The following is an 18868-nucleotide window of genomic DNA, read 5'->3' on the forward strand; positions in this document are numbered from 1 at the left end:
AATGAGATTTTCAGGATATTTTGATACTTTTCATTTACCCTTTAATATAAAATTGTTGTTTTTATAATTTTGAATAACTGGAAATTCACGTTGTCTCCAAGTTATGTTCTGATCTTCCTTCTTAGAAGCCCATGTAATTCAAAAGGCACTGCCTTATAGGCAGTCACGGTTCTACACTAACTTACTCCCCGGGCCAGTAACACCCCCCCACACACACACACCTACAAACACACACAAAATGAATATCATAAACTCGTATTACATTGTCAAACTCAGTCGCAAAGGGGGTCTAAATCCAAAACACGCTTTAGGTTGCAGGCCGAAAAAGATAAACATTTACTGAACACACTAACGCTAAAAACTTTTAAAATTTTTAAACCTTTAAAACTTAACTTTTTGAAGATAAATGTGAATAATGACAGATAGGAATATTTATTCAGATTAAATCAAGTTAAACCTTTAATAATGTATAATATTTTGCTCCTCATAAAAACATGTTCTGTCAAAATTATTCAAATATGAACATGCTGAAGAACAAAACAAACAAAGCCTGGAAATGCAGTTAGAAGCGCGGCTCCGCACAGTGGAAGCTAAGCCGGCTAGCCAGGTCGTTAATCGTAGCGAGGGCCGCGCTGCCAGCGCGAACCTAGTTAGCACCCCAGCGCCTTCCTAGCAGCCGGCAAGCACACAGGGAGGGTTTGTACCGGTAGTGCTAAACGCAAAAACTTAGAGCACCCGAGACTCCACGTTAGTAATAGGTTCTCCCCCCTCAGCGACACACCTGCTGAACCCTCAACTCTGGTTATAGGCTCTTCTGTAGTTAGAAACGTGGAGCTCCCAGTGGCTACAGTCAGGTGTTATCCGGGGGCCAGAGTTGGTGACAACGAGGGGAACCTTAGGATGTGAGCTCAGAGTAAGTCCAGGTTCCGTCAAGTTGTGATTCACGCAGGCGGTAATGATGCCCGACGGAGACAATCAGAGGTTCTTAAGTTGAACGTAGCTTTGTTGTGTAAATTGGCTAAGACGATGTCCGACACTTTAATTTTCTCTGATCCCCTGCCGAACTTAGTCAGTGTGAAATGCACAGCTGCTTTTCATCATTTAACTGCTGGCTTTCTAGATGGTGCCCAGTTGGTTTTATGGATAATTGGAGCGCGTTTTGGGGGAAGCCCGGTCTCATGCGGAGAGATGGCATTCATCCTACTCTGGACGGTGCCGCTCTTCTTTCTAGGAACATTTCTGCTAGCCTTAGTCGGTCAACCTGACAACCCAGAGACGAGACCTGGACACAGAGCAGCAGTGTAAAACGCTCCTCTGAGCCTCCCTTAGGGTTAGTGCTGGTGCAAAACCCATGTAGGGAAAGTCGAGCAGTTCCTAGCTTTAGCTTATGTGCTGAAAAACAAGAGAAAGGAGCGTGTCACAGAAACCTTAAAGTGACAGACACCAGTACTCACAAGCAGAATTATGATGTCATTAAATGTGGTTTATCAAACATTAGATCCATTTCCTCTAAGTCCCTCTTAGTCAATGAGTCAATCAATGATAACAACCTGTGAAGGAAATTGTTTTATTATTATGATTGTTTAAATGCATTTGTTTAAATGTGTGTTTAAATGTTAACTCAGATTGACCTTTTTAGAAAACAGTTGTGTGTTCATTTATCTGCTTCTCATCCCCAGGTAGGATGAGGGGATTTTATGACACACTGTCCTGAGCTGATAAGGGATACTGTTTGTACTTAGAATCCAACCAAATGGGTCATTATATGACACCCCCTAATGAACTTTTCTCTGTGTCTTTAAATTGTAACCTCCCACTTGAAATTTTAATAAAAGCAGCATGAGGAGAGGCAGAAACTTTGAGAAGAGAAGCGTGGTGGATGTTTTCTGTCACACTGGTTCTTCTCCCTTGTGCATGAGAAACTTGATTCTTGTTGTGGTCTGTTGTTTCTAATTGTGTTTTTCTTTAATGTCTAGATGCATTTATCTGACACAACCATAGTCTAGCCTTAACAGAAACTTGGCTCCAACAGGATGACTATGTTAGACTGAATGAAGCAACCCTCCCCCACTTATGCTAACTATCAGAAATCCAGGATTTCAGGGAAAGGAGGGGGTTTGGCAGTAATATCACAGTCTAGGCTTACTTCTCAGCCCTAAAGTCAAGCATGTTTATAATTCATTTGAAAGCATCATATTGCCTCTAAATCACCCAGACAGGAAAACTCAAAAACCTGTTTTATTCATAATTATTTATTGCCCACCCGGTCCGTATTCAGAATTTTCCGACTTTCTATCGACTACTATTTTAGATTCTGATCAAAAAATAATGATAGAGGATTTGGGGCGGCCATGGTGCAGCGGTAGGGCGGTTGACCCATGATTGTAAAATTGCAGGTTCAATTCCAGCCTTGCACGCCCATGTGTCGAAGTGTCCTTGGGTAAGACACTGAACCCCACCTTGCCTCTGGTGGGAGGTTGGGGCCAATGTTCGGCAGCGGAGCCGCCATCAGTGTGTGAATGTGTGTGTGCATGGGTGAATGGGACTGTGAATGTTAAGCGCTTTGGGCCTTCGAAAGGGGGTAGAAAGCGCTATATAAGCATACGCTATTTACCATTTACCATTTTAATATTCATGTTGATGACCCCAGTGACTGTCTAGGAAATGCTTTGGCAGCTTTATTAGATCATGTTGGTTTCACCCAAAATGTAAATGAACCCACTCACTGTCAACAGCACACCCTGGACCTTGTTGTAACCCTTGTGCTATCCTAGGCACTTTAACATTGGGAGTTGGGTCATCTAGACCCACTAGACAGTGCTCTGAACCTTTTTTCTTCAATGATTTGTGATCTTCACTGTTGTCCATGGATTACATGAAATCTTTCCACCTTTATCCACCTTTGTCATGGTAGGAATAACACGTCAAAGTAAGGGTGGGGTCATCTAAGATAGCACAAGGGTTAATTGGTATAGAGATTGGCCAGATGAGTGTCCTTCCTCATAACCTCATCATTTCTGATCACTTTCTGATTGCCTTCCAGTTTACCTTATCTGATCGCTCTGTGTCTGAGTTTAAACTCACAGTTCAACCAATTCTTAGTAACATTCTGAGCAAATACTCTAAGACCAGCTCCCACAGCATCAGTCCCAGTATAAATGACCTGTTTGTTAATGATGCCTTACAAGCCCTCAGGAGTACACTCGATATTGTTGCCGCCCTGAAACCTAATCTTGTTAGAGAAAACCGAGTAGCACCGTGGTTTAATGCTGAAACAGGTTCTCTTCAACAAGCAACCCGTAAGTTGGAAAGAGAATGGCGCCACTCCGGTTTAGAGCAGTCTCTGAATACCTGGAAACATAGCCTATAAAATTATAAAAAAGCTCTGCATAGAGCTAGAACCCAGTACTATTCAACCTTAATATCAGAGAATGGAAATAATCCAAGATTTCTTTTTAGCACTATTGCTAGATTACCTCGCAGTCAGAGCTCAGTAGAACCACATATTCCTGTTGCTCTCAGCTCTGAGGATTTTCTTAAATTTTTAATAGTAAAATTTCAAATATTAGACACAAGTTGAATCTAGTTATTCCTTTTATCAGCCCAGAGCAGGCTGAAGCGGTAGAAGTTAAATTTGCGCCCTGGACAATTGTCCGTATTATCTGTGCCTAAAACTGCCACTACTGCGCGCTTCCCCTGGCATCGCATCGTCCCACTATTTGAAAAGCACTGGTCTAAAGGCAGGGATGCCAGTTTAGTTTAGTCTGTCTAGTTAAAGTTTTAGTATTAGCCAATTGAATTCTATGCATTCATGATCCTTTTGATTGTATGGATACCTTACAAGACTTACGAAGCCCACTGAGATGACTGTTGTTGTGAATTTGGGCTATATAAATAAAATTTAACTGAATTGGAAATATTAGTAATAAGAAATAACAAATCAAATCATTCTGTTTTCTTTGCTCTTTTGTCCATTTTTTAGAACTAGACTCTTAGCATCATTTTTAGCAATAAGTTAATTTCAGCTTGGAATGTGATGTCCTCCCCTTTTCCTTCACACACATTTGCGGGTCGTCCCCAAAGACAGAAGTGCGTTCGCAGCTGCGGGGGCGCCAATTTACAGGTTGTAGGCCATTCCAAAGTCTGTGAAATAACAGATAATGTAAAGCCGATAGTGGCACAATTTGTTTTTCTTCCCTCCCCCTTTAAATTTGCGCCCCGTGTAATTGCCTGTGCCTTAACCCGCCACCCATGTGTCAAAGTGTCCTTGGGCAAAACACCGAACCCCACAATGCTCCTAGTGGTTACAGGTTGGCGCCAGTGTTTGACAGTGGACCCACCATCATCATTTTTTTAATGTGTGTGTAGATGGGTGAATGGTATTTGAAGCGCTTTGGGCCTTCCAAGAAGGTAGTAAAGCCCTGTATATAACATTTATGCTGCATTACTCTGTGGTAAACTAACATATAAAGACCTTGTTTTTAATTATAATGACAAGAACAGTACGAAGTACTGCTTTGCACGTTTCTGTGTGGCGTTTGCATGTTTTCCAGTGGATGACTTTCATTTTCTGAGCTCTCCGTCTTCCTGCCATGGTTTCATAGCCAGATTTGTTTCTCTAAATTGTTCTCATACGGATTGAGTGGATGTGGCACTGTGTTGGACTGGTAACCTATTTGCGGTATTCTGTGAATAGGTCATACTATATACTAACGATGGAGGACATACATTAAGGTAATTGAGATTGAATTAGCAATTTTGAGTATTTCTTTATTCAAATTGTGGCAAATCAGGAGCAGGGGAAAAAACCCAATTGGAAAAAGCTCTGAGTTGCTACGCCAAACTACAATCGGCAGGCCACAACCCGCTCTGCTCCATTCTGATGCATCCACTTATAGATGACTGGATCTATATAGGTCTTTGTTTTCCTCGGCTGTGCTGACAGCTCCAATATTGCTCGCCATTTTTATAGCACTGCTAACGTTAGCTTGGGGTTGTTAGAGGCTGTAAGCTTCTAACGAACTACTGCTGCTCTGCAGAACTTATGTTTTAGAAGACGACACTGGTTTTAGATTTTGGCTAAAGACAGTATAATCATAATTAAAAGACAAATGGGAATGCTTTTACAAAAGGATGATTAGATGATCAGAGTGGGACTTTAAGGAAAAGCTCCAGCAACGTCTGAACTTAAGGAAGAATCAGGTGGGGATAATGCATGACCCCAAACTTTTCAAATGTTATAGGGTATGGTTTTAATTTGATCCATAGTTTCTCTTGTGCAATGGTTACAAATATGTTATAAACTTGAGTTGGAAATGGAAAGTAGTATAATTACAGTATGTTCCTGGTGCTGCAAAAACAGATTGGGAATATTTTTTTTACATAGTGAGTTTGCAAAAAGTTGTGTAACTGACCTTTCAAGACTCAAAAAAAGATGTATGAACTTTTTTGTGAGCTAAAACTTTTATTGAGGTTTTTTTTTCACATAAAAGTGTAACTGTGGGAAATATGCCAGTGTTTATGGTCAAAGAAGTCCTGGAGCTTCAGCTTGTTGGTCCGTTTCTTCACTCCTTTGACCTCAATGATTTTTCTTGCCTGTCAGGAGAAGATGGATCAGACTGTGAGCAGAATTATAATGTGTGGGGCAACAATAGGCAAAACTGCTTCAGGTGCCAGCAGTGGTCAGTGTTTTTCTTCTTTGTTGGACTCATGCTGCAGGCTCACACAGTGGGAGGGAAAGAATAAACTTCAATGCAAAGTTAAATGCATTTTTAAAAATCAAAAGTGTACGGGCTCTTCTGCAACTGGTTCAAGTTGAGGTTATTCTGCCACTGTGGTTTAAACTTTCATTTACAGGATTTAGAAGTTATATATTGTTTTTTCCTCTCACCTGACGGGACAGGTGCTTCGCTGATCCAGGTGGACCAGAACCATAAAAGAAAATTCCTGCAGTGAATTTAGAGGTTCTGTTAAAGGGAAACTCTAGACTGCCTGTTTTATTTAAGGCTCTTTACTATCGACCATAAGAAATCTGTGTGGACTTTACTCCTTGTCTCTTTGACTGGTGTGCGTGTAACAGGATCTGCCCAGAGGGGCTTAACTCCCCGCAGACGCTCCATTCTGGCTAGGATTAGGTATATTTGTGTTTCACTTAAATGTTAATTCTTGTGCAGTGTTTTAGGTTATGTACGCCTGTGAGCTTTTGAGCGAATGAGCACCAATGCAGGTTCAAACCCCATTAGGGAAACAGGCATCAGAGACACAATAATGGAGCACATAAGAAACAACTCAACAGAAAACTACTTTTCATTCATTTTTTTTGCCTGATGAACACGTTGAAATTTTGCTTCATGTTTTAGACAAAATAAAAATAATACTAAAACAGAAATTCATTAACTTTTATTGGCAAAAGCGCTCAAATCTAAATAAAACATACATTTGTCCCCATTTCTTGTAATGGTTTGTGGCACTCTTGGCGTCAACTTCTGCATACAAACAGTAAATGTTAGTGTTTTGCACATGGCTAGGAGGTTTTCATTGCTTTTTTTATGATTTGCTGTAGAGTTTTTCAACTTATGATACATTTCCTAAATGTTGCAGTTTGGCTTTTTTTTGGCTCCACAACTATTGATTCTGTTTTGCCTGAAGTCATGAATGGATACTCTCAATTGGGCCAGGTTCTCAAACCACAACATTTTACTCAATCAGACATGATGAATGGTAAAGTACTGACAAAAAATGTAATGTTTTTGTAAAACAAAATATGGAAGCAAAAATGATAGTTTATAACATCTGATGAAGACAGTTTACAGAAATGGGTAACTAAGGATTGTATCATCTCTTCCTAAAGTCTAAAAATTGTTTTTTTATTGCAATCAGTTTGGTACAGGCTTTGCAACTTAATATGTATTTTTTCATAAACCACTTATATATTATCCAAGTACATTAACCTAATGGTCATGTATTTCAGAGTGCTTAACCCTTTAACCACCCAACCAAAACAAAATCAATATTTTTTTTCCCTCTGCTTATTGTTTTGGGGGATTAATATATACAAACAATGTTTTTAATAGTATGTTTTCCAAATGTGCTGTACAGTTTAGTTTAGCAGGCAGTTAAAGGGTTAAAATTAAAAAAAAAGTACATAGCAATTCCATTGAATTAGCTTTCCTACTATTTTTTTTCCAATGTTGTACAAAATTAAAAAAAGGAAGCTTTTTCTATTATATATATTTATATATATATACTGTACATGTAAAATCCCGATAAGTTAATTACACATAATAGCTACATCTCCAAGTGATTCCAAAAAGTCCACAGTTTAAAAAAATATATTTGTTTTCTTTTTGCAAAAGTCCTAAAGCATCCCAGCACACTTCACTGGAGAAATGATTAAAATGTATAAACCATAAAAAAGGTCTACCGGTGACTTGAATGCTGAGTTAAATCATCGGTTTGAACAAAGGGTTAGTGGCTCAGTCATGACTCAAACATATTGTTTTAACTCTGAATTTGTTTTTCTTTATGTAAAAAAATATTTTTTTCCCCTTGGCTGGTGGGATTAAACAGCAGTGCTGCTGTCTATTTGATTTTTATATAAAAAAAGCTGTCCATTAATGAACGTTGACCCAAACGTATGAGCACAACAATCCCTGCTTTTCTAATATTGGGGAGGTGATGTTTGGTGACATGAATCCATAACTTCTCAGGCCTGTTTGTGCATAGTCTCTGCTCCATTGTAATTGATAGAGGCAAATGACAGCCACCTCCTGATGAAATCTATACCATTGACTGCAAATGAAAACTGGACTGAGTGACCCTTCCTTCCTCAAATAGGAAGTACATTCTGGCTGCAAAAAGCCAAAATCCATAACTCACGTTTTTTCTTGCTCTGCTACTGTCACAAGGGAGAATGAGGGAAGTACCCAGGAGGAGGCAGAAGGTTTCAGGAACAGGAAATTAAATAACTAAACAAACTACAAACCAAAACCACTGCATTAGGAAGGCAAACTCGAAACTCGAAATCTTATACACACTGGAAACAGGGGAACATTAACTTATGGAGCAGCACAGGAGGAAGGGAAAGACAGGACTTAAATACATACAGAACAGACGAAACAGGTGGAAACAATGAGGGCAGATGGGGACCAAAAGTAAAACTCGAAACAACATAACAGGAAGATTTTCAAAATAAAACAGGAAACGAACTCAAAACATGACAAAAAAAAAGAGAATCAAAACACAAAAGCAAAGAAACTGAAACCTTAACAGCTACATTTATTTGACTTGTCCTTGATAATCCCCCTCTTTTTTTTGCTCAAGTTAATCAAGTTATAAACTGACCAATCAGATGCCTCAGTAAAAGTCGGTGGTGCCTGCTGACCCCCACATCACATTCAAAACGTTTAATTAACAACATACATTTAGCCCACTTTCAGTGGAAGGGGGTGTCGACTTCCAACTAGCTCACGCCTGATAGGTGAGGATTAATCACTGCTGAGAACATCTGGCGGCATCCGTATTGCAAAAAACTGGCGACTAAATTCACGTAATTTCATTTGTGTTTGAAGTAAATCTTTTTCTATGGCTGATGTCACACTCACTGGCTCCAGTTCTCTTATTCAGTCAATAATCTGTCCCCACAGATGTTATCTGTGAGGGACTTGAGATGCTTTTGCTGATTTAAAAAAAAAGTGCTGCATTCAGCCAGTGCGCAAGTTGGTTCTAAAAATATTTTGCTTCATTTGAAACACTTTGATTTGTTCAATGACTTTGATGATGGTTAGGTTTCTGCCTTGTAATCCCATATTTGTGTCATTCAGATGTTCAAACATGTCACTCAGAAGGAGGAAGATGTCAGCCGTGAAGTTGCTTAAAAGAGATTTAAGTGTGTCTCTGCCCTCTTCTGCTTGTTGCTTTTGGAAACTCTGATGCCTTTGAACTCAAAGAAATGCTTTTTGTGAGGACCAAACCCCTAACTTTAGCTTTCATGAAGCCCCATCTGTCACAATTTTTCCACATTAGGACCGTTGTCCTTATAAAAAAATTACTTTTGGAAAGACAAATTTTCCAGTTTTGTGTGCTGCTAATGACAATAAGGTGAAAAGCTTCTCTATACTCTATACTCACAAACCTTCATTATCAGCATTGCCTGTTGGTTTGTTTACTTCTGCAGACATCTTATCATCTGTCTTAGCAAGAATCTTAGTCCTGCAGACGTTAGAATTCACTGAAAATAGTAGTATATGACCAGAAAGTAAATGCAAAAGTGGTTTAAAACTGTCATACCTCCTTCACAATGGCCAGGGTGGCTTTAATTGTGTCAGAGTTTTTCCAAGTTCCAGGAGACCTGAATTGAAGCTGCAGTGGTACTGTCAAGCACCATGCTGTTGCTGTCCAACTCCTGCTGTAGGACTCAATTAAAGTCTACAACTTTGCAGCTTTCTCCTGGGATCCTTCTGAAGAGTTCTGGTTGCCGTTCTCTTAGCTCTTAGCACCACAACACTTGCGTTCCAAATAAGACACATAGGTTTTACATTTGCATTTTGCAGTAACATAAACTAGTCATTTTCAGTTCAAGCAGGATTTAAAAAGCCAGTTCTCATGGTCAATTTTGCATTTTAGCTGTAAAAAACAGCTGAAACGCATCCAGTGAGCTTTGATATTATTTGGTACTGTTAGTTAAAAACAAAAAACTGAGCTTGATTCTGGGTGTAAATGTTGCTAGGTTACCAGAAGCTGCATTCTTAGACTAAACCTATCAATCTATAAATACGATCAGTACCTATAAAAATTTTATAAGTAAACCTAAAATTGTTTCCTTTGCAACATCAACAAAAAACAACAACAATATAAATCACCTTCAACAAATAAGAACTTTATTTTGCCACACAGAATCCCTGTTATAATCTAAAACAGAAAAAAGCCTAAAGTGCCTGAAATAAAATAAAAATCTAACAGTCCTTATTTAGACTAGAAATATTTTTGAACAACTGAACCATTTGATGCAGAGAAAAATAATTCAATCAATAAATAATATTTAATGTAAATTGTTCTCAAACATTAACACAGCAGCACCAATATATTTAACATATTAGTCTGAAGACATAGGTGAAAGACATTGTGCTGATTTTTTTCTAAATCACATTAATGAAGTAATGATTACATTGGAAAAGCAAGGAAAGGATTCTTTCTTCTTTTTCTTTTCTACTTTTGTTTCATGACCAAATCTCTGATTGGTCAAAGCTTAATCTGATTTTACTTTTGCAATTTTAATTTTTACAAGGTCTAAGTGAGGAAGGATGGGGCCTAAATGCCCAAATCTTGGATGAACTACTCTACACAGGGATGATGGGACAAACTACTCTCCTGGGTGCCAAAGTGCACAGGGGACAGACCAGAAACGCAACAGAGACAATGTTCGCACAGCTGCTTCAATTATAGCAGATTTGAAGGGTGCAACCCACATTACCATGGTAACCAGATATGATCAGACCAAAAGCTCCACTTCTCTTGGTCCCTGATGGTTGTGCATCACACAACTTCATAACAGCAGATCAAAGAAAAGTTTGCCTGATACCCAAGAAACAAGTGAAATCTGGACAATTTGTCTCTACTGTAGGAAAACAAAAAATTGCATATTTATTCAAAGACCTCTTCAACTGCTTTTTATGGTTCATAAAAGCAAATATTAACTGTAATTGGACAGTAGGGGTTTGTTACGTAAGGGTTAATGGCCGACGAAGTGTGCATTATTACTTTTTAACGCACGCCGTGGAAGCCTGAACCGTAAGACGCGAAGCGTCGGACGGTTGCCTCCGCGAAGTAATAACGCACTTCTTTTTTTTTCCGATTTGGATCGCTTTTCTCACAAAAAGCGAACTATTTGTTACGCCGCACCACGTAACAAATAGTCCGCGTCGCACCGCACCACCGCTGCAGTCAAGATTTGGCGATATACATATGCTGATCTTTCCGATGGGTTGAATAAAGCATCAGTTCAGAGAGAAAATTCACCTCTTACCGCTTGTTTTTGTCCAAATGATTAAGCAAAAGGTTGTTTTAAAGAAGCCGGCGCAGTGATACGAAACATTTAAGTTAGGTGACCGGAACTTCTTTTTTCACCTTGACGTTATCACTGTGGTTTACCCCTTTTTAATGTGCACCCAGCAGCCAATCAGAATCGAGTATTCACCCGGACCATGGTATAAATAAACATATATTCAACTTAAAATACTGTTATGATTCAGGCAGCGGAAGAAGTACCCTCAATCACTTAAAGCTACATTCTCACCGGGCACGCGGCACGTGTTCATGAACGTGCTAAACGCGGGATCTTGAACACACTTTTAGCCCGTGGGGTTCACACTGGACAAGCAGCGATGGGCTTCTTCTTCTTCTTGTTTTTTCTTATTTTACTGCTTATTAGCACATACACATCGGCTTTGCAACCATATGCAACACATTACTATCATTAAGCATTGCATAATGGCCCAAAGCCACTTTTCTCTGTAACAGAATCAGCTGATTTACATTGATTGCATAAACACGTTACTAAAGTGCTGCATATCAGTTATTGTAGTCAATTACAAAAGAATGTAAACAATAAAGCTTAAACTACTGTTTAAAGAGTTAGCATCTAGTGTTAATGTACCTGCCCATGGCCAAAATTAAAACTGCACTTTTGCTCCTTAGTGTTTCTACTAAGGACATTTTCTCCTCTCCAGTATCCTGGAGTTTTTTTTTTTTTTAGAGTCACATTTAAATGTCCTTTATCTGTCTTTGGTAATGGAACTTGTCAACAGTTTTCGATCTTTGATTTGATTTTAATCTGACATTTTCTGCCCTGTTTTTGGCAGAAAAAAAGTAAATAATGATTGATGAGCCTACTAATAAATGTTACTGAGTGCCACGAACACAAATGGGAAACAAACTGTCAGCAACAAAAGTTTTACCTTATTAAAAGTCTAAAAAACAATTGTGTTCTCAGACTAAAAAAAGTGCCTGCAATGCCACATATTTCTGAACCCAGCTAATTTATTTAATCAGACTCAGATGAACCATGTTGTATTCCTTCTGCAGTGTGATATGTAAAATGTAATTAACTGTGTGTAGGAAAATGGCCTCAGGCAGATCACTTATAAAAAAAACTATTTTTTTTTTTTCATCAAGAAACTAGATTAGACTTAAATTGATGTTTTCACAGGTAAGAGCTCCAGTCAGCTAAAAAATAAAATCCATCTGCTTTTATCTTTCTACAGCACACAAAAAAAGTTCTTGAAATCAGAATGCTTTTATTTCAAAAATGAAAAATTAAGGTTACCCCTGAAATAAAGGACTTTATTTCAGAATTTGTGACATGGTAGATTTAAACACCTTTATGCAACGTGTTACACACTTCTAGAGATAAAGAAAAGGTGGCTGATTTCCGTAAGTTGCATTTCCCATTGATCTCTCCAGGAGTGAAGCATTTAGAGTAACTGATCAGTTAATCAGCCTGTGATTAATGTGGCAGGGAGTTGAGGACTTCACTGAGCTTCAGAAGGCATTGATTACCCGTGTGGTTGATAGGATGAACCTGATGGCACATAGACACAGGCTTATTGGAAATGTCATGTGCCTCGTTTGCATTCATGACACTCAGGCAGACAGACACGCATGCTCAACCACAGGGAGAAGGCCAAAGATTTCAGCCTTGAGTTTCTCGCTAACCGTCCGGCCTTTCTGGACATTGGCATTGGTTGAAACTTTTTTTCTCCTCTGTTAGAAACATGTTTTAATTTAATGGGCCTACTTAGCATTTTCTGCACTGGGTGAAACGTTGCATAACTCCTGGTGGGCTTGAGTCTGGCCTCTGTAGCGCATGACATAAAGAACACGATGACATGTACAGCGGGGGAAAACTTTTGTCAGTGACTGATTTTGCAAGTATTTCCACTTAAAATGATAAGTTTTATCTGTAATGTTCATCATCGGTAAACCTTACCTGTGAGAAAGATATAAAAAAAAAAGGATCAAGGAAATCACATTGTTTGATTTTTGAAAAATTAATTTGTATAATTGAGCAGGAAATAAGTATTTATCTCCAACAGACAAGTAAGAAGCCTGTCCCTTACAGACCTGGCACTTTTTTTTGTTTTAAGTGTAAAAAAAAAATTAAGTTAAGATGTGCAGCTTGTTGGAGTTTCACTTAAAACATTTTAATGGAAAAGTTGAAATATTAAATATTTAGAAATAAAAGCCCTTGAATCCTGGTTTTATTCTTATTCATCTGGATCATTGTTCATCAAAATACTATGTATTATTTCACATATTTTGTTAGTGTCTGATTATTTACTATGATACAGACCCTTTCCATAAAAATAGAATATGATGGAAAACTGTACTGACTTCCATAATTTCATTCAAAGGTTTAAACCGTTATAGAGGACAGATTTGGGGCCCAAAGTTTAACTGACTTCAAGTATTTCTTTATTTTTACATAAATTGGGGTTCCAGTTCATAAAGCTCACTGAAACAGGAAGACTCTCATTCATCCAGGTTGATTCCATCTTAGTAGTAGGTTTAGGGGCTGTCATCTGGACTAAGTTGTTACTAGTACACTGATTTTGCTGTTTGATGACAGCTGGATCCCCATCAACAGCTAAAGCAGATTTCGTCATTCTAAATGTTTGCTGGTTGGACCAACACGCAATCAGCGCGAAGCTGCAGGAGACAATCTTCTAAATGTGCTTTTTGTTACTGTCATGATTATTATTAAGGGCCTGCTCGCTCATATTTTAGGGATATTTTATTTTTAAATCCGTGCGGTCAGTGCTTTTTTCTTTGCTGCAAGGAAGGACCCAAAAGACAGGTTAGCATTAGGCTAATATGTGCTAAAAACATTAGCCGTGAAGGTACTTAAAACTCAACAATGAGCATCTTAGATGTAAATATGTGAGAATTACATCAGCCTTTATTTTGTCTGGACACGACTCAAAACACAAATTCATATGATGGTTTAGAGTTTCTCAGGTCTGCCTAGCAGCATTTCCTCCTCCCGCGCTTCGGCGCTTCCCTGGACTAGCTGTCTCTGGGCTAGCGGGCCGGGTTTAGCTCCGCATTAACTCTGTCCCAAATTCTGGAATGCATAAGGCAGAAATGCTGCTACGTGGTCCCGAGAAGCTGTGTACAATCATCAGGAGTTCAAAACTGTCACAAAGCACTCTCCCCTGCCGCTAACACTAGGCTGCAAGCCTGTCCACACTGCTCCTAGACAGTCTGTGCCTTTCGGCATCCAGCCAGACACACGGTGATAGCACTGACGTCATCGCCCCGCCTCCCCTCTGGAAATGCTAAGTCGAATTGAGATATGCAACAGTGTTCGCAGGGTGGATGTTAAAATGAAAATGCAATCCCCTCTTTGCATTTTCGTTTTAAATATGACACAGAATAAGCGGTTTTTAAGTAGAAAATGAAAAAGCATTTTGAAGTATTGAATTTTTATTTTAAAATTGAGTCAACAATGCAGTTACATTTTGAAAATTAAAAAAAAATTGTGTTAATTCATATTAATCGTCAAATTAGACATTTCTAAATGAAATTTGCTTTTACCAGAGAACCTTTTGAAAATGAAATGTCAAATGCCATTTTTATTAAAACAAATAAATAAAATAAGCGGAGTTGAGGAAGAAAATGAAAAAGCATTTTGGCGGATTGCTTTTTCATTTTAATTTTGAGTCAAAAAATGCAGCTTCATTTTGAAAATGAAAAAGCATTTCTGGTTTTGACTTTTATTTTTGATTATGCTACACAATCGCTTTCATAGGATAAGAGGTGAAACGTCTTCTAACTTTAAAAACTAAGTCCAGATGACAGCCCCTAAACCCACTCCTATGGAAAAAAAAACAGGATTCCAGAAAATTAGAATACTGTGAAGAAATCCATCTAAAAATTAGACTATCCACAAGATCAATTTTAGAAGGAAGGCTTATTGGTAATATAGACTGAATATAGGACAATGGAAGCCACAAGGAAAAAACTATTTTTTCTTTCTGTGGATCAAATAAATGGGAACAAAATAGATTTCTCCACATTGTTTCTTTCTTTCACTTTAGATTTTGTACTTTGGCTTTAAGTGAACAGGTTATCCAAAAAGACGAACCAGCAGATTTAAGTGCCCTACACATTCTAAAGCTTTAACATTCCATGTGAGGGATGGGTCAGAAACAAACTGATTTTGTTGTAAAAGTGTATACCTAATACATTTTTCTCTCTCTTTCTCTATAATTAAAAGAAATACGAAAAATTGAGACATTTAAAAGTTTTTAAACTCTTAGTTTTTGTGCCTTTTTTTGTTCTCTGGTTTCTTGCATAGGCTCACTTCGGGTTGCCCTCGCTGGCACAGACTGTTTGGTGGCAGGAGACTCTTGCTCGAGTGACGAGACTTGCAGTCCGCGTCTGCGCACCTTACGTCAGTGTGTGGCAGGAAACGGGAGCATGAAGCTCGGTCCCGGTGCCAGGAGCCAGTGTGCCAATGCGGTGTCGGCGCTTCTGTCCAGCCCGCTACGAGGGTGCCAGTGCAAACGGGGCATGAAGAAGGAGAAAAATTGCCTGAGCATCTACTGGAGCTTGCATCAGTCAGTCATCCATGGTCTGTGGTCTTACCAAATTTTAGATATATTTACACAGTAAAGTCCTCCATTAGACAAATAAAGCACAAAATAACTCAACTGTAAATTACTAAAATGTTTACCTGTAGAGGATCTATTCCCAAAACACCATAAATGATGCTCTGACCCTGACAACTCCATTATTATGCAACTGCAGACAAAGGCCCTTACTAATGAATGAATGATAGTGGAAACAGAAAATCAAAGTCTTTCATTTTTACTAATGTTACATGTTGTATTGTCTTAGGTCTCAACCTAGTGGAGAGTTATCCCTATGAGACGGTGCAGAGGGATCACGACTATGTTCGCTTGGCTTCCATAACAGCAGGCAAGACGACTTATGTTCTTTTGTTTTTATTTTCAATAATAGAAATGTAGTTTTTTTTTTTATTTCTTATCGAGAAAATTCAAAAATAATGATGTGCTAAATTAACCGAGGAAAAATAACAGCAAAGAAATCAAAGACTGTGCTACACATCACTCTACAATGCCACACAATGAACTGAAATGCAGCTTTAAGTGAATATGTCTTTTCAGGATGTCTTTAGCTAAAAAGTAGAAAAGTGAGCTGAGCTGTGATGAAGCAGGGAGTTTTGAAGCCTGCACCAATTGGCCACCTGCTTTTTCTGATCTAGCAGTACTGAAGTCTAAAAAAGTGCCTTGAAAGATGTATTCTTGTCAGTGGAGGCGGTGGAGTCTGCTGTTTACATTAGCTGCTAAAGCTACTTCTGTAAACTTCAGCACAGGTGTTGTTAATCCATCAATATCTTTGCGGATTAATGACCCAGAGGATGTCTGTGTATAAGTCACACTTAATCTAAATCAACATCCGAGAAACCATGAACGACCTAAAAACTGAGCATTTTATTCAGAATACCTCCTTTGAAATGTATAGTTTTCAGAATTATGTATTACAATTAAAGACTGTGATTTACATTGCGAGGACAAAATTTAAATATCATTTAAATAATTGCATTGTAGCGCAGTGGTTAGTGCTGTTGCCCCACAGCAAGAAGACCTCTCTGTGTAGAGTTTGCATGTTCGCCTTTGCAAACGTTTCCTCCAGGCAGTCTGGCTTCCTCCCACAGTTCAACACCATGCTTCATAGGTTAATCGATGACTCCAAATTGTCCAGAGGTGCAAATGGGTGTGTGATTGTGGCCCTACCACAGAATGGCAACATGGCCAGAGTGTACTCCATCTTCGCCCAACAGTGGCCAGGTTATAGGCTCGGGCTGCTCTGTGACCCCAACAGGGTTGAATGGGTTCAGAAAATGGATAAAAGAATGGTTGGATATAGCTTTCCACTAACTACATCTGTAAACATGAGTCAAAAGAGAGGTCAGCTGATCACTCAAAGCGGCATGTACACTCACCAGCCACTTTATTAGGGACGGCTTGCACATCTATAATGCCAATCTCCCGTTCCACCACATCCCTCAATTGGATTGCGATCTATTGACTGTGGAGGCCATTTGAGTTCAGTGAACTCATTGTAATGTTCAAGAAACCTGTCTAAAATGATTCCAGCTTTATGACATGGCGCCTTATCCTGCTGGAAGTATCCATCAGAAGATGGTACATTGAGGTCATAGAGGGATGGACATGGTTAGCAACAATGCTCAAGTAGGCATTAGCGTTGGAACCATGCTTATTTGTTACTAAAGGGCCCAAAGTGAGCCAAGAAAATACCCACACCATTACACCACCAGCCTGAACCATTGATAAAAGGCAGGATGGATCCACGCTTTCATGTTGTTGAACCCAAAGTCTGACTCTACCATCCAAATGTGGTAGCAGAAATGGAGACTCATCAGACCAGACAACGTTTTTAAAATCTTGTCCAGTTTTAGTGAGCCTGTGTGAATTGTAGCCTCAGTTTCCCGTTCTTAGCTAACAGGAGTGACACCAGGTGTGGTCTTCTGCTGCTATAGACCATCTGCTTCAAGGCTGGATGTGTTGTGCGTTCAGAGATGCTATTCTGCAGACCTGGGTTGTAACCAGTGGTTATTTGAGTTCCTGTTGTCTTACTATCAGCTGGAACCAGTCTGGACATTCTCCTCTGACCTCTGGCATTAGCAAGGCATCAGCTCACTGCCGCTCACTGGATATTTTCTCTTTTCTGGACCGTTCTCTGTTAACCCTAGAGCTGGTTGTGGGGGAAAAGCTCAGTAGATCAACAGTTTCTAAAATACTCAGACCAGCCCATCTCACACCAACCCAGACCAAGTAACTTCAATCACCTTTCTTCTCCATTTTGATGCATGGTTTAAATAGTCTTGACCATGTCTACATGCCCACATGCATTGAGTTGCTGCCATATGATTGGATATTTAGAAATTTGGGTTAACAAGCAGTTGGACAGGTGTGCTTAATAAAGTGGCCATTGAGTGTATATGCTCAAAAATATAGTGCTCATAGGGTACGTTGTTGTGAGTCGGCTTTGCCGTCAGTTTCATTTACATAAAAATGATATTTTGGAACAGATCTTTCAACAGTCAGTTATGACTCCAAGAGAAGATTGATTTAAGGCACCGTAACCACTATGACAACAATCCCCTAAATTATCCATGTCTCTTGACAAAAAGTTTGACAGGGCATTTTTCATCCTCATCGGAAACATGATTTTCCCAAACTCTTTCACTGAATCTACAGATGTTTGAAAGATGTAAGATTATGTTCTTTGATGTTGAGAAAGATTTAATGAAGGTTACTTTGACATAACACGTGAGTAAAAAAGCCATTAAGATGCAAAAGTGATGCTGCACACCGAAATCAAGAAAAAGCTAACAGGGATGAAGGAGCATATCTGTGAAAACTTTTTTACCCAGAATGGTTATACTGCAGAAAAAGTTTTAAAAATGTCATAAGAACCTAGTTTTCTAAAATGAAGACATTTTCCCTTTCATCCAAGAAGCTTTCTTAATCCTGAATTAAGCTGGTAAGTGAACAGCTTTTACTTTTGCCACCAGTTTAAGTTAGAATTGATAAAGCCTCTTGAATAAGAGGGTAAATGTTTTTAACCTAAAAACAAAGTTCAGATAAACTTCTTAAAACTTCTTTAGCTTAAGATGCTGAAGAGCCTATGGTGAACACAAATGAATCATAGTATTAACACTGGCTTCCTGCTGACTGAAAGTCTTTTTTTTGCACAAACTTACAATTCACAGACTTTTAAAAATACATTTATCAATAATTTTATTTATGACTACAGATGA

The 18868-nt window shown here is 38.8% G+C and overlaps 1 protein-coding gene across 1 annotated transcript in view; it reads left to right on the top strand.

Annotated features, from left to right (window-relative positions):
• The window catches only part of gfra4b (GDNF family receptor alpha 4b), a 91583-nt gene that overhangs the window by 48857 nt on the left and 23858 nt on the right, over window positions 1-18868 (top strand). The window contains exons 2-3 of the mRNA XM_023958988.2: window positions 15356-15631; window positions 15898-15978. Coding sequence (XP_023814756.1) covers window positions 15356-15631; window positions 15898-15978 — 357 coding nt within the window. The remainder of the gene's footprint in view (window positions 1-15355; window positions 15632-15897; window positions 15979-18868) is intronic.

This window comes from Oryzias latipes, chromosome 10 (assembly GCF_053564925.1).
Source record: "Oryzias latipes strain Hd-rR chromosome 10, Olatipes_Hd-rR_3.1".
NCBI classification, from domain to species: Eukaryota; Metazoa; Chordata; class Actinopteri; order Beloniformes; family Adrianichthyidae; genus Oryzias; species Oryzias latipes.